At 34.1% G+C, this 20,728-nt stretch overlaps 1 protein-coding gene across 10 annotated transcripts in view; it reads right to left on the reverse strand.

The window, feature by feature from the left end:
* plcb4a (phospholipase C, beta 4a) overlaps positions 1-20,728 on the reverse strand; it is a 166,588-nt gene that overhangs the window by 19,735 nt on the left and 126,125 nt on the right. For 6 of the 10 annotated variants that reach the window (XR_016094297.1, XM_088934612.1, XM_088934621.1 and 3 more), the window contains 20 exons: positions 18,530-18,611; positions 17,100-17,200; positions 16,000-16,057; positions 14,986-15,094; positions 13,976-14,186; positions 13,720-13,813; positions 13,201-13,280; positions 12,432-12,516; positions 12,254-12,344; positions 11,834-11,929; positions 11,317-11,337; positions 10,117-10,217; positions 9,799-9,867; positions 7,973-8,114; positions 6,437-6,521; positions 5,696-5,820; positions 4,883-4,934; positions 3,975-4,077; positions 3,097-3,261; positions 787-991 (listed from right to left, as the gene is read on the reverse strand). Coding sequence is in view for 9 of the 10 variants with exons in the window: in XM_088934612.1 (XP_088790738.1) it covers positions 787-991; positions 3,097-3,261; positions 3,975-4,077; positions 4,883-4,934; positions 5,696-5,820; positions 6,437-6,521; positions 7,973-8,114; positions 9,799-9,867; positions 10,117-10,217; positions 11,317-11,337; positions 11,834-11,929; positions 12,254-12,344; positions 12,432-12,516; positions 13,201-13,280; positions 13,720-13,813; positions 13,976-14,186; positions 14,986-15,094; positions 16,000-16,057; positions 17,100-17,200; positions 18,530-18,611 (2,075 nt within the window). In the remaining variant the exon portion in view is untranslated. The remainder of the gene's footprint in view (positions 1-786; positions 992-3,096; positions 3,262-3,974; positions 4,078-4,882; positions 4,935-5,695; positions 5,821-6,436; positions 6,522-7,972; positions 8,115-9,798; positions 9,868-10,116; positions 10,218-11,316; positions 11,338-11,833; positions 11,930-12,253; positions 12,345-12,431; positions 12,517-13,200; positions 13,281-13,719; positions 13,814-13,975; positions 14,187-14,985; positions 15,095-15,999; positions 16,058-17,099; positions 17,201-18,529; positions 18,612-20,728) is intronic. The other 4 variants (XM_088934682.1, XM_088934652.1, XM_088934673.1 and 1 more) reach the window with 1 other exon arrangement.

Genomic DNA, 20,728 nt, shown 5'->3' on the forward strand with positions numbered 1-20,728 from the left:
GTCACTGCATTTTCGTTATTCTCCAACTCACTGAGCCCAGTTTCCATGCCTGAATATGTGTACAATGTTAGAAAATAAGAATAGTTTCAAAGCAGTGGAGGCCATCTAGGAAGCTTTGTTGTTAGTAGCTAACTGGACCAATAGCTGGATCTCAGCCAGTTATTTGTTGAAGGCTGGGATATCAGGTTCATCAACATGGCTGGATAGCTTGTTCCATATTCCCACATCCCTTTGGTCGATGGACCCTCTGGTCCATCATTCACTGTTCCTTCATTAGATATCCACTTGATTGTCTTGTCCCTGCCACTCAGTGTAGCATATTTATATTAGAACTAAAATGAATTCTACTAAGTACTACTGTTGTGAGAAATGTTCTATAGACAAATCTCAATTTTACTGAAAAGAATGTTATTACGATCCCTCATTCAATGTCTGGTGGAAAAAAAGCATGTCTTTATATTTATATGCAGTGGTAACATGGACTTAAATGCAAATTGAAAAGACTCTAGGAGTAGCGAGATTATGCTTGAGGGACTGATGAGCCAAACCAAACTTAGCAGCTAGGATGCTTAATGAAAAGCAGCGCATCTTGATTTATACTTGGCAGATTTACTGATTTCAAACATGAACAGACTTGACCAAAGGAAACTTCAAAAAGGATGTCACATGAAAATAACCCTACTGGAAACACAGCACAATTTCTAACTAAAATGAAGTAGTAAACAAGTTAGGAAATGTTTCGAAGCAATTTATATATTTTTTACATTTATATCATCTCCAGCCTACCTCCAAATCCATCTGGCACATACGTTTTTAACACAATGTTACAGAATATGGTTGGCAATGATAAAGGCTTGTTGCCTTCATTTCGTAGTGAGATGTGTCTGTAACCAGCCTGAAGGCCATCTAATGGGAGAATCCTCTGACCAATCAGCTTGTTATTGTCATCGTACACTGCTATTCTCAGCACAGCGAGGTCAGGAAGAATCACCTGCACAGTGAAGACAAGAATTATAAGTTAAACGATACTGTCCGCTTCAGAGGCTAGGCTACATTTCTCTACTAGATTCTCCGTTCTCCTGAGTGGGTCAACCAATACCACTAAAGGCTCTGTTTCACTTATAGGTTGAGTGCTATGATGCAGTCACTGGTTTGAGCCTGTGTAATAGGTCTAACCTACCATGGCTGGGGTTCCTCAAGAGGCACCACATAATTGCATGAAGGAGGTGAGGAATATGCCTCTCCTCTTGTTGCCACTGAAGCTTATTTTATTGGAAGGTAGGTTAACAATAAATAAGGGACTGTTGTTTAATAACAGAGTCACAAAACCAATTTAATTAAGGTGATTCTCCCTAAAGGCATCATTATTCTAACTGCTCTTTTTTATTTACACATTTTCTTTTGGCTCCTTGCAGGTGCTGAGGGAGGCGCCTCTCTTTCAATCAGCGTGAACCTCTAGTATGTTGCCTGTGACATATTTGATATACAATTAATTAAAAAAATATTTAAGTAAAATTATTAAACTCTTATTTTTTAGAAATAACAATAAGCGCTAAGGCCCTTATCTAATTTATTTTAAAGTTGCTCTCCGGTGATTATAGTTCCTCGTTGGTTTAGTGCATGCAGTGGTTTAAAAACAGTAGGAACTGAACAAATTTATTTCAAGGCTGCATTTGAATGCTCTCAGTGATGATTATTGAACAATTTATAGACTTACTTTTATGTTTAGATACATGTGATGTGCAGAAATTACAAGAACAAAATTATATTACAAAGAAGCACAATTCCATGTCTGTCTAAATAGTCATTAACAATTTTTTCAGAAATGTATAATCATAATGACAACAATACCTCAAATCAAGCAAAGAGTAATACTTTCCCCTCAATTCAGTAGATCAGACCAATCCTCATTAAGACGGAGAAGAGACATAATTTAAATTGGTGGGCTTTAATGGCATTTACACGCCTGGCTTAGGAGAACAAATCTGTAAAGACGGGGCTGTTGGAACCTCATTGCTTTAAATGATAGGATGAGCCAGAGAGCTGCTGCAAGGGCAAAGATGTGGTGGAAGGAGGGTCACAAATATGAAACATGTAAGCGACTAATACAACCTCTATCGTGGTGGAAGTCCCTACCTGTGAAATTTGACTGTTTGTAGAGAGTGGCATTTGCACTGCTTTCAGCGTTTGCATCAAAATACCTCTGTGAACAGACTTTTTCACACATTAAGTCAATTTTGTCCCTTCCCTAGACAGTTAACAACTCAGAGGTTTGCATGCTATTTAAAGGGTTAGGCTATGAGCCTGAGATTGGAGAACTCGTCAGGGAAAAAACAAGAGCAACGATCACACTAAAGAGTAAGATGTCTATATTAATGTATTAATTTTAGATAGAATTATATTTCAGTATTATTTTCTTATTAATTAAATGTGTAAATAAGGCTATTATCAACATAAAAAAGGTGAAGCAAATTTGTAAAAACAACTGCATGAGCTAACTCTTGGCATGCCCCTTCTGAAAGGTTGCTGACCCCTGTTCTATGATATACTCCAATTAAATACCAATACCACCAAAACAGACACTAATTTTATTTGTTGTACAAAGAAAGAAATCTCTCTTTTATGTGAGAAAAAAAGATTAAGATGATATGCTGCTAAGTTATAAATTGCTAGTAGAACAAATTCTTAAATTTATTAAGAATAATAATTAAAAAAAGACACTTTCATAAGATCTGTGTTTCCTTGGAATGAACACAATAATATTTTCCATTGCAAATACAGTAGGTTTACTGTAGTAGTTGCACTGGCAGACTTGCATTATTGTGTAAACAGTACAGAGTTATTAAATCTAAGATCACCAAGCCTTTAAACCTATCTTTTTTTAAATCAAAGTACTTTACACAAATAAAAACTACAGTATGAGGCGCCTGAAATTGTCAGCTGCGTTTGGTTCTTTGGTTCTTGCTTCTTTTACAGACTTCAAAAGCTCTTTACCCACAAATGCAATGCTGCTATTTTGTTTGTGTTCCTATTCTATGTTCCTCTCGTTGAATCCTGAACAGGGTCTTGAAATAAAGAAATTTAAAGGTAACTGACCTTTCTAAACACAAAGGGCTCCTCGTTGTAAACAGGATTCAGACCATTGTTCATTACCATTCTTGTCCGAAACTCTTTCCGAATGGTGTCTGTTGGTAGTCCATACATATCAACTTCTACATAGGTGCCGATCTTCTTGTCTGATAAAAACTGACCTGAAAAAACCTTTGAAACAACAGTATAAAAAACAAAAATGTGAATTTTTGTTAGTACCACAAAGCCTTTATACAGTACATACTGTAATAAAGCAGGGATAAAGTTAATGCCACCTTCCTTGAAATTGATTTAATATGCAATTGTAGAATAAAATTACTCACTTAAATCTGTTTAATGAGGTCAGTTAGAGACATAAAAGTAGAATGTGGTGTCTAATTATGGTCCTGAAGTTGTATTATACTTATATTTATATTTGAAATAAATTATATTTATATTTGAAATTTTAGTCTCTATTAATACACGTACTACATGTTGTTAAAGTAAGAATCTCTTCTGAATTTCCCCATTTGCTTTAATGCGTCTAGTAATTACAGTATACATGATAGACACATTAATGCGGGCACATGGCACATTCATTTATTAAATTTGAGGCGCTGTATTTTCACATAGAATGATAATGGTTTAAACTGTGCTATCATGCTCACCCACATGATTTTTAAAAAGTGTAACTTTAATAACGTAAAACTACTTTGTAGTAAAAAAAACTGTTAAATGTTGAATTCTAAAAAAAATGGGTGTTTACATATGTTTATACAATTAATTAAATCAAATGTCTTGAATGTCACGAATGATTAATTTAATTGACCGATTTCTTTGTATATAATTTTTTTATTGGCCACACTGAAGCCTCAATATGTAGCTGAATAGAAAGTGTGATTTACCTGAACACTACAGGTAGCTGCAATCACACCATCCACAGGGGTTTCTGAGAAAGGATCAAACATTCGGTCAGGGCGTCGCATGAAGTCCGGCTTTAGCAAGTACCTGGATTGAACAGGACAGATCCCTTCGTGTTAAACTTTAACATATTTTATTATCAGCTCCCTTACAGAGCTGATAATAAACGATTTCTGTTTCTGTAGAGACCAGAAAACTTTTGATGTACATTTGGGTTTAATCAGCAAATGGAGAGAGATATCTTCTATAATCCTGATACAAGACAATAACTCACAGCCTTGATCTTGGATGGTGTTCATTTATTCAATTTATTGTGAAATATGAGATTCAAATCACATATATACAGTAAATGTAACTTTACTACTCCACAAACGATAAGCATAGCAGAACCAAAGATAATGATTTTTTAGAATAGTACATTACTACATGACTATTAAATACTATTAAATTTATAATGATGTCCCCTCACCATGTGAGCTACTGTAATGAAAATGGTGTTAAAGATTCAGAATGAGGCTTATTGAGCTAAGAAGGACAGTATCCTACTTTATAAAGAAAATTACACATTATTTTTTGTACTACAATATAATGTGCAATTAAATTGTACTGTGGCAAAATTGCATTAAAAATATAGAATATCAAGACATAAATCATTTTCTTACTAGTTAAATCTTTGCCTGCGGCTTCAGTGAAACAGAGTTCCCATTGCTCAGATATCAATTTGTATTACATGTTTTTAAGATGAGCCCCTCTTTTGTATTTTCCCCATTTACTTTAATGTGTCTAGTAGTTATCTGAGGCCTCTGGCTTTAGTATATGACACATTAATTTATTAATTTTGAGGTGCTGTATTTTCTCATGGAATGATAATGGCTTAAACTGTGCTACTTACCCACATGATCCATTATACTCAAATTTTCCTTGGTTCAGTTGCATTGCTAAATCTGTGGCAGGAAGGATAAATGGTTTCTAAGTTAGTCATTCAGTAATGCAAATACTGATGTACTGATTAATTAGTATAAAACAGAATCATAAAGGGCCACAAAAAACAATTTTAACTGCTCTGACCACACAATGATAGTCATGTACATATCCGAGTTCACCCAATGTGCTTTTATGTTTTCGGAGTCATGTTTCTGTACTAAGAATTTCATTTTTATACCGCCCAAGCTGTACCTTGTGTAAGCTGTGTCTAATTTTAAAATCATTTTTGCATCTCTTCAGCTATCTAGCAGGATATAGAATAATGCAACTTTTATTAGTATAAATGTCATAGAAGGTATATACAGTACAGTACTCCTTTGAAAATAGAAAGGTAGCTTACAATTGCATAATTATTTAAGCAAACGTGTTCCAAATGTGATACATTTGATTTCTTATAAAAAATGTCTAAGATGACCATTAGGGCTGAATCTTTGTCCACTATGGTGTTTTTATGCAGCTTTATGCACATAAAATGCTTGCACGTGACATAATGAAACCCCTGCAGGATTCTATTATCAATCCTTCCAAATTCAGTGTCCCATTACTCTTGTTCTGTTTTCATGTTATTCACTTCGGATGCTTTTTGATTTTGCACACATGATTTCACTTCAAGCCATATGTCATTATCCAAAAAGGCCTTCAGCAAAAGTGTGGCATCTGTCTGGGAGGGTCTACTCAGTACGTCCATTGGGATCAGAGCTGAGAGGACAGCCTTCTGTACCTGGAGTCTGGAAGTTCAGAGACACCATCTGGCAGCCAGCGTTCCAGAAGATCTGAGGCATGTAATTACTGGAATCCACCCGGCCTCCTTTGGGGTAGATTCGACTCATTTGTCGTTTATTATAGCTGTGCATTACGTTCAGGAAATAAAAAAGCTTAGCAGAGGGATAATTGTATTATTATTTGATGTTACACTTTGCTTTGTTTTATACTCTACTTTATATATTAATGGTGAGGAAGCCCCCCCCCCCCCCAGCTAAACAAATAATAGCCAATGCACAATCTCACCTCAACCCGTCACGTTTATAGATTCTTTATAAATACATAAAAGGATTACATAGAAAATTACCTTACAGTAAAAATATCAGTACTCATTAAGATAAACAGGAATGAGCACTGATATGCTTTATTGTTGAACATGCTTTCACTAAAGCAAAACTGTCATACTGAAAAATGTTATTATGCATCAAAAAGATGTATTTTGATCTGTAAAAACTACTGGTATCTATCAATCTTCATTATTATTCTTTTGATGTGATTCATGTTAATTACATACTGATTTATTCACTAAATTAAAACACAAGATTTTATTTAAAATTAGCTTTTATACTTTTTAGCAAATTTGTTTTACAGCAGCTTGATTTTGGTGGAAGAACAGTATAGGCTTTAGAAAGGAATAAAAACCCATATAGCTTGTATACGTAGTAGTATCTTGCATATGACAAAAATTACCAAAGGATACTTTACAAATTCTATGGCATTCGTCTTCAAGTATCCCAATCCAACTGACTCATTGAATGATGACATATTATGATGTACATTCCTTTCTGAAACAATTAACGTAATATTTTGTTACTATGGATCATACAGTATATAAGAAAAAAATCAATCTCACTCTATGTCTAAGAAAAAAACTACTCAAAATGTTAACTGACATTCTGTTTCACATTCTTTCTCAAAGACACAGAAAGCCAATATTTCAGATACATCTTGTAATACCCATGAATGACTTGGAGAAAAAATAATTAATAATCTAAAGTAATAATTATTTTTCTTAAGTGAGCTGAAGTAACAATTATTTAGTGCCACTTAATACTGCTATTTAGAGTTACTTAACATAAAGCTTGATGAAAACCTTCTATATAGGAAAAAACAGGAAATTATAAAATGCTGTTTAAGTATTGCTCTAAATTTGTAAGTTTTATGTCACATCAACTGCAACAGGTGTTTCAACTGTCCAACAAATAAATTTTTTCAAGGGATCTTTGTTTAGTTCTTGTTTTTATAAACTTGGAAATCCCTGTTCTTACAGAACAATGACATATGATGCTTACAGCCAAGCTCATATCTTTGATTTCTGTTTTTTCTTCTTGTCATGGGTATTACCAATTAACTACATGACATCATCCCACAGACTAACAAAATACATTTTATGACTATCATTCTAAAGGTAAGACAACAGACAACAAGATTATAATCATCCATGATAAAAACTTTACAAACAATGGTGTGGAATGTATTCATAAAGCAATTACCCACAAGGAAAAGTCTGCACATTTTTTTATTGTATAATTGCTGGTTTAGCTGTTGTTGGTTGTTGAATTGTACCTGAAACTTAAACGTTCATTATTATTATTAATCCTCATGCACAGCACATATAAGAAATAAAGTGTTTATTGCTTTTTGAATACTTCCCTACAGGATTTGGACCAATTCTATTTTGTATTAAATAAAAACAATGTTAGATGATCCTAGGTCAAAATATTCTTAACCAAATGTTTCAGAAATTATGTTCAATAAAACGTATTTGAAAACAAACCTGCTATCTGTTTGAATAATACATGCAAATGTTAACTGTGATTGTGCTGAAGAAATAGCCACACAGCCTTCACCAGCATAATTAAAGTAGGTGATTCAAAAGGCTACAGTATATCATATAACAGATATGATATAGATAGGAAATTGGTGTCCACATATTCACATATTCATATGCATACATACATACAAATGCATATGGATATATAAATGCATATTTAGAGGGTGGAGAGAGAAAAAGAGACAAAACTGTTTAGGGAATAAATGTAAGTGTTTTGTATGCTGATGAAGTTATAGCATACTCTCCTGTGATGCACTGCCTCCTTGTGTATCATTCCACATGTTACCACCTAGCAGACATAATGTGTCTAAATTGAAAATATAAAGATTGTTTCATTAAGGACTTTGCATATCATTTAAATAATTAGTAATTATGTTTTTGGATATCAATTGTCATACTTACCTTCGGCCACATCAAAACCCTGGAATTTCACGGGCTGAGCATAGTTTATCATGGCTGAGAGATAGGGGTGAATATTGGTGGTAGCCCCTACATATTTGTAAGAGGTTATCCAGGCCTGTTCATCCTCCACAGTGATACCACCCTAAATATAAGTAGGGAGAAAAGTAAATCATATTGGAAATACAATTAAGTTCCACTTTTAAATATTATGCTTTTTGCTCAGCTTTATAATTTTTACTATTGAGTAAAGGGCTGTTACATCCTTCCATAAGTGCCTAGCAAAGCACGTACTGCTTACCTGCTTAGTTGACACCTAGAGTAATAGAGTAATGGACTGGAAAATACAACTGAAAACCATGGAGTAAAAAGTGCTATGCAGTTCTTCAATGGACAACCTCTGACACCACTGTGAACACAGCCAATAGAACTTTAACCACAGGGGAATACCACAAAAGCTGTAACCTTGTTAAACTGCAGAAAGTTTTGCAATTTTCTCAAATGTTTATAATTATTGTATTTTATACATTGCAGAAAAGTGAAGCCTTACAAAACAAGATAATTCAAAATGAAAGAAAGTTTGCAAATGAGGGAATGTCATTCGTCCCATTTACTTTAGCTTGGCTGATAAGGTTGATAGGCCCTTCAGCTGAATGAAATTAAAAAATCTATTGTTGTAGCATCTAAATAAGTATAATGTATTTAATTTACATTTTTTCTCCAAAAAGACTTTGTTTAACCTCAAAAGCAGTGTTAATGTTTTCATGATGCATCAGAGTTCTGGAATCAACAAAAATGTTAAATTTATGTGACAGAAATCTATTAATTAATAATGACCTATTTAATAATAAGTTTTATCTGATGGGAGAAGGTATAAGCATCAACAACAAATTAAAAAATTCAATAAAATTAATATTACTTTTTATGACTGCACAAGTGATTGTTTCAACAAAGACCTAAGATAAAGATTTAATACTGTGTGTGCCAGTGTACTGTAAGTACAAACCACTAAAGTCAAAAATGAAAACCTTTATATATTGTGAAACAGGCCAATACATCAACAAGAGATTTACCAGGGGCACTGCAAACATGTAAGATCTTGCTAGTGGCAATTGAAAGGTCATCTGGGACAGTTGTAGAGAAGCTCTGCTATAATATCTGGGTGTGCAGTTTAGACTTCTAAGACCTAAAACTATCAAACACCATCAGAATCTTAAGTTTCTCAGGTAAACCTGGGAAAAATGTGGCAAATGTTAAGGCATGTTTTAAAGAGCACTCTACAGGATTCTGTTAATGAGTAATGCTGTGGTTGGACATAAGTATAAGACTTTCTTGTTCTTTGTTAGACATTGAAATAAACAGATTTCAAGCCATATTAAACCTGCTTTCCATTTAAATATTATTGAAAATGTTTCAGTTATCTTTTTATGTGCATTCTTTTTTGTCACATTTTTACACTAAGACACAAAATATTACACATTTTGCTTTATAACTATGTTAAAAGCACTGTATGTTGAAATCTAGGAATTCTTCAGATTTCTTGATTAAACAGAGGGATACCAAAGGTATGCAAGAAATCAAGAGAAAAATAAACGGAAATCACTGAAATACAGTATGTGGTTGTTTCATTATTCACTTTGAAATACTATTAGAATTATTTATTTGTGCTTGTAATGGTAAGGAGTCAGGAATTATTTTTAAAAATTGCTTAGTAATCACACTGAACTCACAGACCTCAAGCTGTGTTCACATTTTAGGTCATATTCCTTTCGAATATGAAGTGATTTGGGGAAACAATCAAGAAAGACTTCACCTGGCAGAAGTACTACCTTTTTGTTATTGTCCTGTTCTGATACATCTGATACATCTGTTACATCAGTTATCTCTTCTTCAGTAACCTTAAAAATAAAATCAGGCATGTATCCACATTTTAATAAGACTTCAAGATGCTAAAATGTATTGAATTATATTTCAAAAAGACATTTACTGTACATACTGTACAAAACTATGGTATATCAAAAGAACAGATTTAAGTTTATGTTTTTAATGTACTGTATTCAGCCTCTATAAAATGTATAAAATATACAAAAATGCACTTAGTGCCACTGAAAATTATCTTTAATAGATGTGAAATCAAAGAATTCTACCTTTTTAACACTGTTTAAATGTGACTCTTTCTGACTTAAGTCATCAGAAGAGAGGTCGCTGCCAAACTTTAATTCTGGATGTGCTTCTTCTTCAACATCAGCTTTTAAGAAAAACAAAATGTATAAATTAGTGAAACATTACAATACAAAAGACTTCTGACCCACAATCCATATACACACCAACACGCAAATAAGTAAAACCAAGAATAATTGAAAAAGAAGAAAAGTCAGAATAAGCAAGCAAGAATGCAAGCTTAATTGCTGCATCTCTTGGACTACTGCAAAAGTGGTCTAGCACTCTCCCAACACCGTTAAAGCAGTAAAAATTTCCAAATAATTACAAAAATTAATAATCAAAAGTAATTTTTACAAAGCATTTGCTATGGTGCTATGTTTGTACCAGCCTTGTCCCATAAAAAAGCTAAAAAGACTGTGTAAAGTGTAAAGGAAAAAAAAATACTATTTGTAAATATTGGGCGCTTGATTTAAGATTTGGATTTATGTATTGTGATCTGTGACTTGTTTTTGAGAAGACTGGTGCAAACTGACCAATTTCCTAAATGATGAATTGACTTCCCTAGAATTTTTATTTATGTTTCTGATTTCTTTTACTTTTCAGTGTTGCCAGTTCAATTACAGTAGAGTATACTCCAGCATACAGATATAGGCAAGTGGCAGTCATGGACCTTTGATACAATTGTTTCCTGTAACTTCAGTAAATAATAAGCTTAGTTTTTAAAGATATTCAAGAAAGACCTGAAACTGATATCAAAACAATTCCTGGATCTGTACTCTAATAACTACCTTACAGTATAACTCATTTTACTATCTTTAAGACTACTGCTCCCACAGTTATCTGCATTTCTGTATGTACAGTAAGTTACCCTTTCAAAAAAAAGTGTAGACTTTTTTTAGCCTTTGAGATATCTACTCAAAGGCTAATTGTGTCTTTCTAATAAAAACACAAGATCTTGCAACTTTTACTGCATTGGAATCAAAATGTAATATAGAAACCTTAAACTGTTTCTAAATCCCAATAATTCAGCCCTAATTTTTATTTTTGGTCTTTCTATGCTCTTATTCACAATTTACTGCAGAACTACAAAAGAAGAATACAGTACGTAAAAGAATCCCCCGCATCACCTAGAAAGAGAAGTGTAAATCAGAAGAGCAGAAGTGCCTTTCAGTTAGATGTCTTACCACGAGTCGGTGGGATGGAAGCTAAAAATGCAGGACAATAAAAAACAATATTCACTACATTTTACCCAGAATCTTGTGATCTTTTTACGTAGTGAGTTGGTTTTGCTTTGTCTGTGGGTACTGACAGGCAGCAACCATTCCTTCACAATACAAGGTGTCAGGACAAATACGTCTGTAAAGTTGTTTTGTGAAACTAAGCACTTTATTTATAGTATTTATTTTGTTCATTGTCCAAGGTCATTTAATATATGATGTTCTGGGTTACGTCTGGACATATCCAGTCACCTACATATATTTATATGTCGCAACTTAATAAAACATTTGATTATCCATTCTGTTTCATGACACAATGCCTGACATCGGTTGTTTTCCTTCATATGCTGCTAGGAAATCATAAAAGCTGAAGAAAAGGTATTGCATTGTTGACAATGAAGTAACTATCTGGAGATTTAAGAAAAAAAATATTTTACTGTAGTTATTCAAAAAATTTAATATATGTAATCATGTCGCCTCTTACCATTTTCAATTTCTTCTTCATTCTCATCTTCCAGAATGTTAGCAGGAGCAGTTGTTTCACCAGCTTCCATTAGCTTTTTAAAAGTTTCAAGTTGCTCTTTTAAGAAAAAATAAATAAAAACATCTGGGACCTTTCTGGGTCTAATATTGGGATATATTTAAAGGGAATTTTCTCGGTGAAAACATTTCTCATGAAATCTGTGAGATTTCACATAACAAAGATTTCTTAAAATATATAACAAACCCTCATTCACTATATTCAATGCTGTAAACACATTTTAACAGTAGAGTTAATCAGTACAGGGAATAATAATTATTGTTTCTTTCATCAATACAAGCACTCATATTCTTAACATACAAAACCTCCAGTCGGGTTGATCTTTCCTCAAAAGAACACACCGTGAAAAAACTGCAAACTTACTCTGTTCAACTTCTGGTTTTAGACGTTTGTTTTTAATGAGTATTTTTCGCTTGAGGTCGTTGGGAGAAGGTAAAGGTCGACCAGGTTCAATCTGTAGAATAAAAGACTCAAAATAGTCTTTATCTGTGAAATACAGTGGTAGTGTAAAATTGAAAGAACAGAAACAAGAAATACAAACCGGGTATGCTTCCAGAGGCTGTTTAAGTAGAAGGTCACCAAATATCTCTTCACAATACTTTGCCATCTTATATTGCTGTGGTTTGCTATAGTATAAAAATATATAAAAATACATTAAATATATAAAAGATTCCTACTAAAAGTTACTTAAAAGGCATCATTGTACAACAATGATCACATCTAATACATATTGCATATCTAATACAAAGTTGTTAGTGAAAAGATTTACCCTAACCCTATATATATATATAAGTCAATATAAAATGACAGCTTGAATAAAATATGGGTGCAGGTTCTTTTTCACTTTGTATGTCCTGCACCCAGCCTGCAATATCCAATAAGGCCCTGGTTAGATTATTACTTCAAATTTTCTTAAAATAAAGGAATTGTACTAATGAATTACATTAAGTCATGTCATGTCATTTGCCAAACTGCTTTATACCATACAGTGTCTCGGGAAGTCGGAGCCTACCCAGCAAGCAACGAGTTCAAGACAGGGTACACCCTGGACAGGGCGCCAGTCCATCGCAGTGCAAGTGCAAGCCAGTCATACATGGGGACAATTTGGATGCCACTGTAAAGGCCGAGGGGGGGAATTTGGCCCAGATACCGGGATAACTTCCTACTCTTATCGAGATATGCCCAGAGATCTTTAATGACCACTGAGTCAGGACCTCGGTTTAACATCTCATCAGAAAGATGGAATTATATTAAGTAACACTATGATTTCCATGTTTATATATGCAAATTAAGCAGAGTAAATAACCTACCTGCAGTGGTTTTCAAATGACAGTATCACTGGAGACTCAGATGTTACAAATGCAGTTTCTTTAATGGCTTGAATTACATCCTACAAAAAATGATAACAGAAAAAAATCACAAGGTGCTTTCATATCATTTCAGTACACTGGCCCTAATTTATTAGGATTTAACAGAATGGTCTAATATAAATTTTGTTATATTTGGTAGATGTTTTATACCAATACTTGTATATTTACTTCTATATCATTCACAAATAAATGTTTAACAGCCTTCCATCCTTAGAATGAAAAGTAGTCAAGTGCACATATCAGACAGAAATTTGAGACTTCTTAGAACATGGGAATCTACATCTCCATTTCATATAATTTACATTTAACATCTGTTTATTTTCATCAGGTACTGTATACATTTCAAGACAAACATTGTCTAAAAACAGGTTTAACACTGATTAAACTGCTTGTTCGATCTGTGAAAATTCTGTAGAAGTAAATGTTTCGATGCTTCAAAAATATCTGGTCGACATTCACCTTAAAGAGAATGTCTGTGCACATGGCTTTCCCGTGCGTTATTATTGGCTCCTGGTCTTCACCTTTTCCATCCCAGCAATCGAGTTCCACACATCTGAAAGGATCGAGGAAAACTTCACAATTCTTATCTAAACTCATCTGTTAGAAAAGTAATGAAAGCTTAAAAAGACTTCTTTTATGCCATTTTTGTTTTAGGTTGAAAAATGTCGAACAAGAACAGTTAGTGATAGGTGCTTTAATATATTCTGAGACTGACCTGCACCCTGCTAGAAGGACTTGCCGATACATTTCCACAGACGACTTTCCACCGAACTGCCTGCCGGTCAGGTATGTGTTATGAGAGGAGCTTATGAAGTAATGTGCTAGCGGATGGTCCATCTCTTGATACAGCTCCAAGCGATCCAGGAAGACTGGGGCATTTTCATCTGACATCAGATACCTGCAAAATCCATCACAAGACATCCGGCCTGCATACAGAAGAGGGCAACAGAGAAAAGAAATGTTTTCCAACTATAATTTGTTTTTCAACCCAAGTTCAGGAAGTGGGCAAATTCTCCTCTTGCCTGTATCTGCTATCTAAGCATTAATATCTCCGCAGCTGTGATTCACTGTTGTGTGTCTTTCTTGCTTGTTTCACATTAGTGCAATCAGCATTTGCTCTCACCAGAGATAAAACTGGATGTGATATTCTGTGTGGCTTCACTTCTTCAGCCCACTCTAAGGAAACCAAACTCCACTTTTCTTCAAACTCTATAAACCACAAAACTCCAGCTAAGCCACATAACATTTGCTGATTTGAAAGCAAACCAAAACTCAACCAAATGTTTAAAAATATATTTCATCAAAATATCTGCCCTGGTGCACTCTGGCAGCAGTGGCGTCTGCTGTTCCTAATTATAGCCAAATGCTTATGAAGGCTGGACTGTGTAGCCTTTTAAGCATATATATATATTTTATTTTCATTACCGTTCTGCAGTAATATACAATATGGTCAGTAAGTACCTGTATATGATTGTATAAATTGCTACCACATTAGTTTGTACAGATAATGACACTAGAAAGTACCACTAGAGGGCAACAGATGATCATAATTGAATTCTTCTTTTGGGGATTATTGTACAGTATGTACTGTTTATTACCACAGTTGTTAATATAATTTAAGATCTACTTATTATGAAAGATTAACTTCACAATTGCAATTAACTTCACAAACAATATGCAATTCCATGCATTTTTTTGTCATTCTAAATGCAACTCATTAAATACCTTTTTTCTTCAGCTCGTCATCTGTCTCAAATGTTTCAATAATTTGCATTGCCCTTTTTGAATCATAGAATGGGAACAGAATTTCATTCAACCGAGGGTCTCGTTGATTCTGGAAATGGAGAAAGGATTTTATTAAATAACATTTTAAAAAAAATGTTATTTCTTCTTATTATTATTTCATTCCAAATCATTTTTAATTTTAATTATTTTTTTTATTATTAATAAATACAACATAACATGAAATATGTTTATATACAGTACTGTATATATGTTTTAGAAACATAAGTGACAGAAAAATAGGAAATACATTGTACGCAATGGAGGCTTTATAATAAGCAGTTTTTTTTAATGTGCATGCATAATATAACCCGTATATTTATGCTCATTGACTGGCATTTTTGAATGCCCAGGTTAGAATGACAAACCATAAGAAAACTGATTGTGAAGGGAGAGAGATAAACATTTGAAGAGGACATTTTTATTTAAAATATATATATACACGGGTAGCTCTAGAACACAACCTTTTAACACTAAAGGACTGTTTTTTCGTGTGTGTTCAGGTATATATTAAGATATGTTCCACGAATACACAGATAGGTTATATTATGTGTTGCTGAGCAGTAATTCACGGTCATTTTAAATTTAAAATTAAAATGTGTATATCAAAATGTAAACCTTAGTTTTCTACAAAATCTTAATTTTGTAATTTTGTATAGATTGTAATGTACATATTTATTGCACAGAAATATGTCTTCTGCATTCCATAAAACCACTTCAGTTCCAAACAACAGCATGTATATTTCAGCCACAGAAAACCACATTAACAGGACATAAGCAAGGCACAATAGCAGCTGAAATAGGATCTGTTTCTGCACACCTGGAGGCTGTCATGGTTATGACATGAGATACATTGATCGGACCACAAAAAACAGAAAATGGAAGCATGATACATGCAATGCAGAGAGATGGGAAGCAAGTCGCTGCACATAAAGTTAATGAATGAAAAAAGCTTACTTCATTCAGAAAGCTGACTAATTGGTCTACGCTTAAATAATCAGTTTTGTCTCCATTGCTGAAAAGGAATGTGTTAGAAAAAATAGCTGTTACACTCTTCAATTCATAAAACAGAACCCCCCATAATAATTGCTTTCTGACATTTTATTTGCATGTATACAATTTCAGTTCATAAAATTAAAATTAAAATATTTGCTATGATTAATACTGATTTTTTAAAGAATACCTAGTTAGTTTAACAAACAGGTTAATACTAAAACAAATCCAGCAGGTTAGGTTTATAAAGAAAGTTAGTATAGCAGATGCAGACTGTTTCCAGGTGTACTACTTACTGCTTTCTACTACCCTTTAAAGAATGTTAAAACAGAGCAAGTTTTGCTTGATTGTTAATCCTTTTGAATTTCAAATGCCATGAAGTGTGAAAGAACTGAACAAGTTAGACCATTCCAGAAAAGTATTTTTCTTTTTAAATGTATCTGCCAAATATTTTCTATTTCTTAACCATGTCTTCTGGATTCATCAACTGTGTATTACTTTAAAGAATTAGAACTTAAAGACAATCTCCTCAGACATGCCCACTTGTCAGAATCATTTGTAATTTGACAGGTTACAAGCTCCAAGAGAATCAACTGGAGGTGTGGTTTGTCTCTCAATTATGTCACCATGAACTTTCAGGCACCAGGAGTGTCTGTTGCACCAAAAGCCCTGAGAATATTGGCTGACTAAAGCCTACCCATCCCTAGCAGCACTCAGCCTGTTACAGTACAGTATGTTCCACCACAGGGGGAGGCACAGTAACAGTAATGACATTGCCCAGGTTTGAACTTATGCTAGCTTAACCACAGTGCCCAATCTGTTTGCTGAACAAATGTCTTTATTGGATAAGCTACAGTATTTGGAAGTCCATAAAAATCAGTCTTTATTAATGTCTCTTACTTATGACACCCATTGCAATTTGGTCTTTCCAAATCCATTTTCAGTCGATTATATGAGTGAGCTTGTTCTGGATAAATTAAATTTCCAGTTCTGTTTTTATTAAAATTTTACACTACTATTTTAAGTATTGTGTTGTATTACCGCAGCATGTACCGTAGACTTACAGTTTTTTAAACAGTTCTTCAATGTCAGTCCGAGGGCAGATTTTCTGAGTAAGTGCATAAAATTTCTCAAAGGTAAAGGCAGAGTGCTCAATTTCATCATTCTGCAAAGAAAGTTTTAAGATTATAAAAAAGTTCAAATATTTACAGCACATATCACACAAATGCCACATCGGTAAGCAAGAATAACATTGACAAGAGATAACTACTAGTAAATTCTATTTAGAAAAATATTGGTATATACCACATACAGCAATAGGATGTGTTTTTTGATTTTTTTAAATATGACTCAGCATTACGTTTCTTCAGTTTCACCTAACAGGCATACTCACCAAATTATTTTTAATTATTTTAAATTTGTCTGTCATTAATTCTTTCTGGTTTATTATTCAGTTAATTTGTAAGTAGCAATTATTTGTCAACTCCATTTACTCTTACAACCCCTGTACTTCATGAGGACAACAGGAAGCTACATATGGATTCCATTATGTAAAAGTTACTACAGACATTTTACTGATTGAATAACCAAAACTAAAATCTGCTGTCTCCCAGGTATCACTGTTGCATACCAGGCCAACCCCTTTGACTTGTGCTCTATTACATGGGGAACTTACATGTCTGGACTGCAGGGCTAAAAAAGAAGCTCAGAGTATGTGTGTGCATGTGTTGTCCCCCAACCAAACTTGAGGGGGACAGTCTCATGGAAATTTTACCCTTGCGTCCAACAGGAGGCAGAAAACACCACAAAAACTGGATCCTTAAAATTTTTTAAAAAAGATTCATGTATAGTATACCCCTGTCACAAATTGGTTCGAAAAAATATTTAGAAAACAAATGTTTCAAAAATGCCAAGGAGAATTTACCCCTTCAGTAGTTAGGCAATATGAATCAAGTTCAAGCATAACATGTATCCTTTCTTTTCTTCCCTGAATAATTGCAGTGTAGGAGTTTAAATCCCCTATTCCCCATGTGGAAGATCCCATTGTATTCTACATGGTGGGGCTGTAGTACTATGGAACAACATGCTGTCATATTGCTATCATACTAGAAAGATAGGCATGATTGTCATCCTAGTGTGACACACCTAAAAAGGAAGTCTAACAAACATACTGTATGTCCACATTTGCAGCACTGAGATGTATGCCGTGAGGTTTTAAGAGTGTGTTCCCTATAAAATGTGTGTTTCCTATTCTTCATGACACGGAGGTTACCACAAAAGAAATAGTAGTCAGGTGCATTCAAGAGTTTAAAAAAAATATCCAGGCTACGGCTTGAGGGGGAACTCCTGATCACACCACAAGGTAATTTTGCAATTATGACAAGTGCCAATTCTGCACAGTGAGCTTTTACTAGTCTATTTACTATTAAGTACTTACATTTCAAAAGAATATATGCAAAATATCAGAACAAATAACAGAAGTATCTCTACATACCTTTCCACTGGGAAGTCCCAGTTCCTTCAGTGCTTGAAAGATCCCCTTTTCTGTTTTGCCGGAGGCAAAGGTCCTTGTTATGCTAAGTGAAAAACAACACTTTGTTAACAGTGTTGTTTATCTTTAATGATGACTAATCTATCTGTTTATGGTCCACGCAAGATTTCAAACACCCAGGACTACCTATGGATGTTGAACATGAATGCTTTAGATCTACTTGTATTTCAGTTTACACAGAATTTGCACAGAATCTTTGTGATTTGTATATTTTGGAAAAGAAAACTGTACAGGAGCTACAAAGAAGGTTTTGGGACATGACAGATGGTTATTGTTCTGAAACGAGTAAAAGAAGGGGCAGCAGTGGCATTTGTTTTAACCGCCAATGGTACACATTATTATTATTATTATCAATGTGGCAGCTATTCATAAAAAATAGACAGTACTGTATATACACAATGACCCATTAAAACATAGTGACGGCATTTTTATGGTATTCCTTAATCGCTCTCATTACACATATTATGATGGTCACGGCGTACTGACAGTGTAAAAGTGATGGGAATTTATTTTAAAGTGATGACTATGGAGCAAACTATGCAATACTCTGTAGTAACTACTGTATTTGTAAAATTAAAAATATACTTAAAGGCAAAGCAAGCCTATAATATTATATAATGTAATAATAACGAAGAAGAAAGGAGCACCTGTGGATAAGGCAAACAAATTAGTGGAAGCATCAGTAAAAGAACGCAATTTGCACAATCAGTGCTGAGATGGAACAAATTACAAACATCTTTATAGTGAAACATGTGTTATCAAGGCTCCACAGGCTCCATAACTATCCTTGTTGACTAAAGGAACAGGAAATGATAGCTGTCTTCACAATTTGTTTATTGTATACACAAGAGAAAAAATGTTTATACAAACAATTCTAAATACTTAGCAGCACATTACAGTAAAGCAGTGACCTCCCCCTGATCATTTTGTCATAATACAGGAACAGGCGTGCATTTCCATTATACTAAAAAGGAACAAGTAAAGGTTTATTCCAAGCTGAAAACCGATATCCGAAGAAGGGTCCACAGCCGAAACGCTGTGTTTTTCTTCTCTTTTCAGCATGGAATAACTGTTTACTTGTTCCTTTGCAGCCTATACATGCTGACGGAGCTACCTATTTGAACTACTTTCCTTTTATACTATTTTATCGAAAATCAAATTAGTGCATCTCTGAACCATTGATTCAATTTTCTGTTTTGTAAAAGAAAGCCTATATAAAATTTCTCTAAAAAAATCAATGTTATAATTACAACATCGGAAAGGTTACAAATAAGAGGATTTCAGGTAATGTTATGTGCTGGAGAATATACTAGTTATGGGATTATCAAGCATGAACAAGACATTTAACATTCTGTACCACTAAGCCAATGCTGGCAAGTAACCAGGGTCAAATGAGGGCTCAAAGATGACTCACACAGACCACCTGCTGAGTGACTCCAGTGTGCCTAGAGTGATGCAGGCTGGAGAGCCACAGATAAGGTTGGGGGGCGGGTTGTTTAAGGTGTTCTCTGCATTTATTAATGAGTTACATACCAAATCAGAAATCATTGGCTAAGCCAGGCCTAAAACAAAGGTTAGGCCTTATGGGCTAGGAACAGGAAAATGGTACATACAATCTATAGTTACATACTGTATACTGTATCTCTTCCTTTGGAGTGGGAAGTGAAATTAGATGGAGCCTTCAATGAAAGATATGCATACATGATAATGTAATAGCAAGCTAAAATGTAAGAGACCAGTCCAGGGAGATAAGTTTAATATACAGAGAGTAGAGTAGAAAAACAACTGTTGCTTATTCCGCAGAGTAGAAGAAGCAAAACATTACGAGTCATTCTTTCTACAGACTCAAAATGCCCGAGAACTGAAAATAACATACAGCACCTGGTATGCTCTATCTGGTTTAGTAAAATGATTATCAGAAATTGGCACCGCATTTAGAGAGCAGACCGGTTTTGTAGTGTCTTTTAGAAGTGTAGTATTATAGAAATCAGAAATACCTCCCCATGGTGCTTTGTCTCTGTTACTATGCAGTAAGGGTGGTTTATCTTTTAGCCAACCTTACTGCATATTAAGCCAAGCGAGGAAAGATTGAACTGTATTACTTTTGGACTGAAGGAGTCATAATCTTTCTAAATAATTTGT

Source organism: Atractosteus spatula, chromosome 2 (assembly GCF_055471065.1).
Source record: "Atractosteus spatula isolate fAtrSpa1 chromosome 2, fAtrSpa1.hap1, whole genome shotgun sequence".
NCBI lineage: Eukaryota > Metazoa > Chordata > Actinopteri > Semionotiformes > Lepisosteidae > Atractosteus > Atractosteus spatula.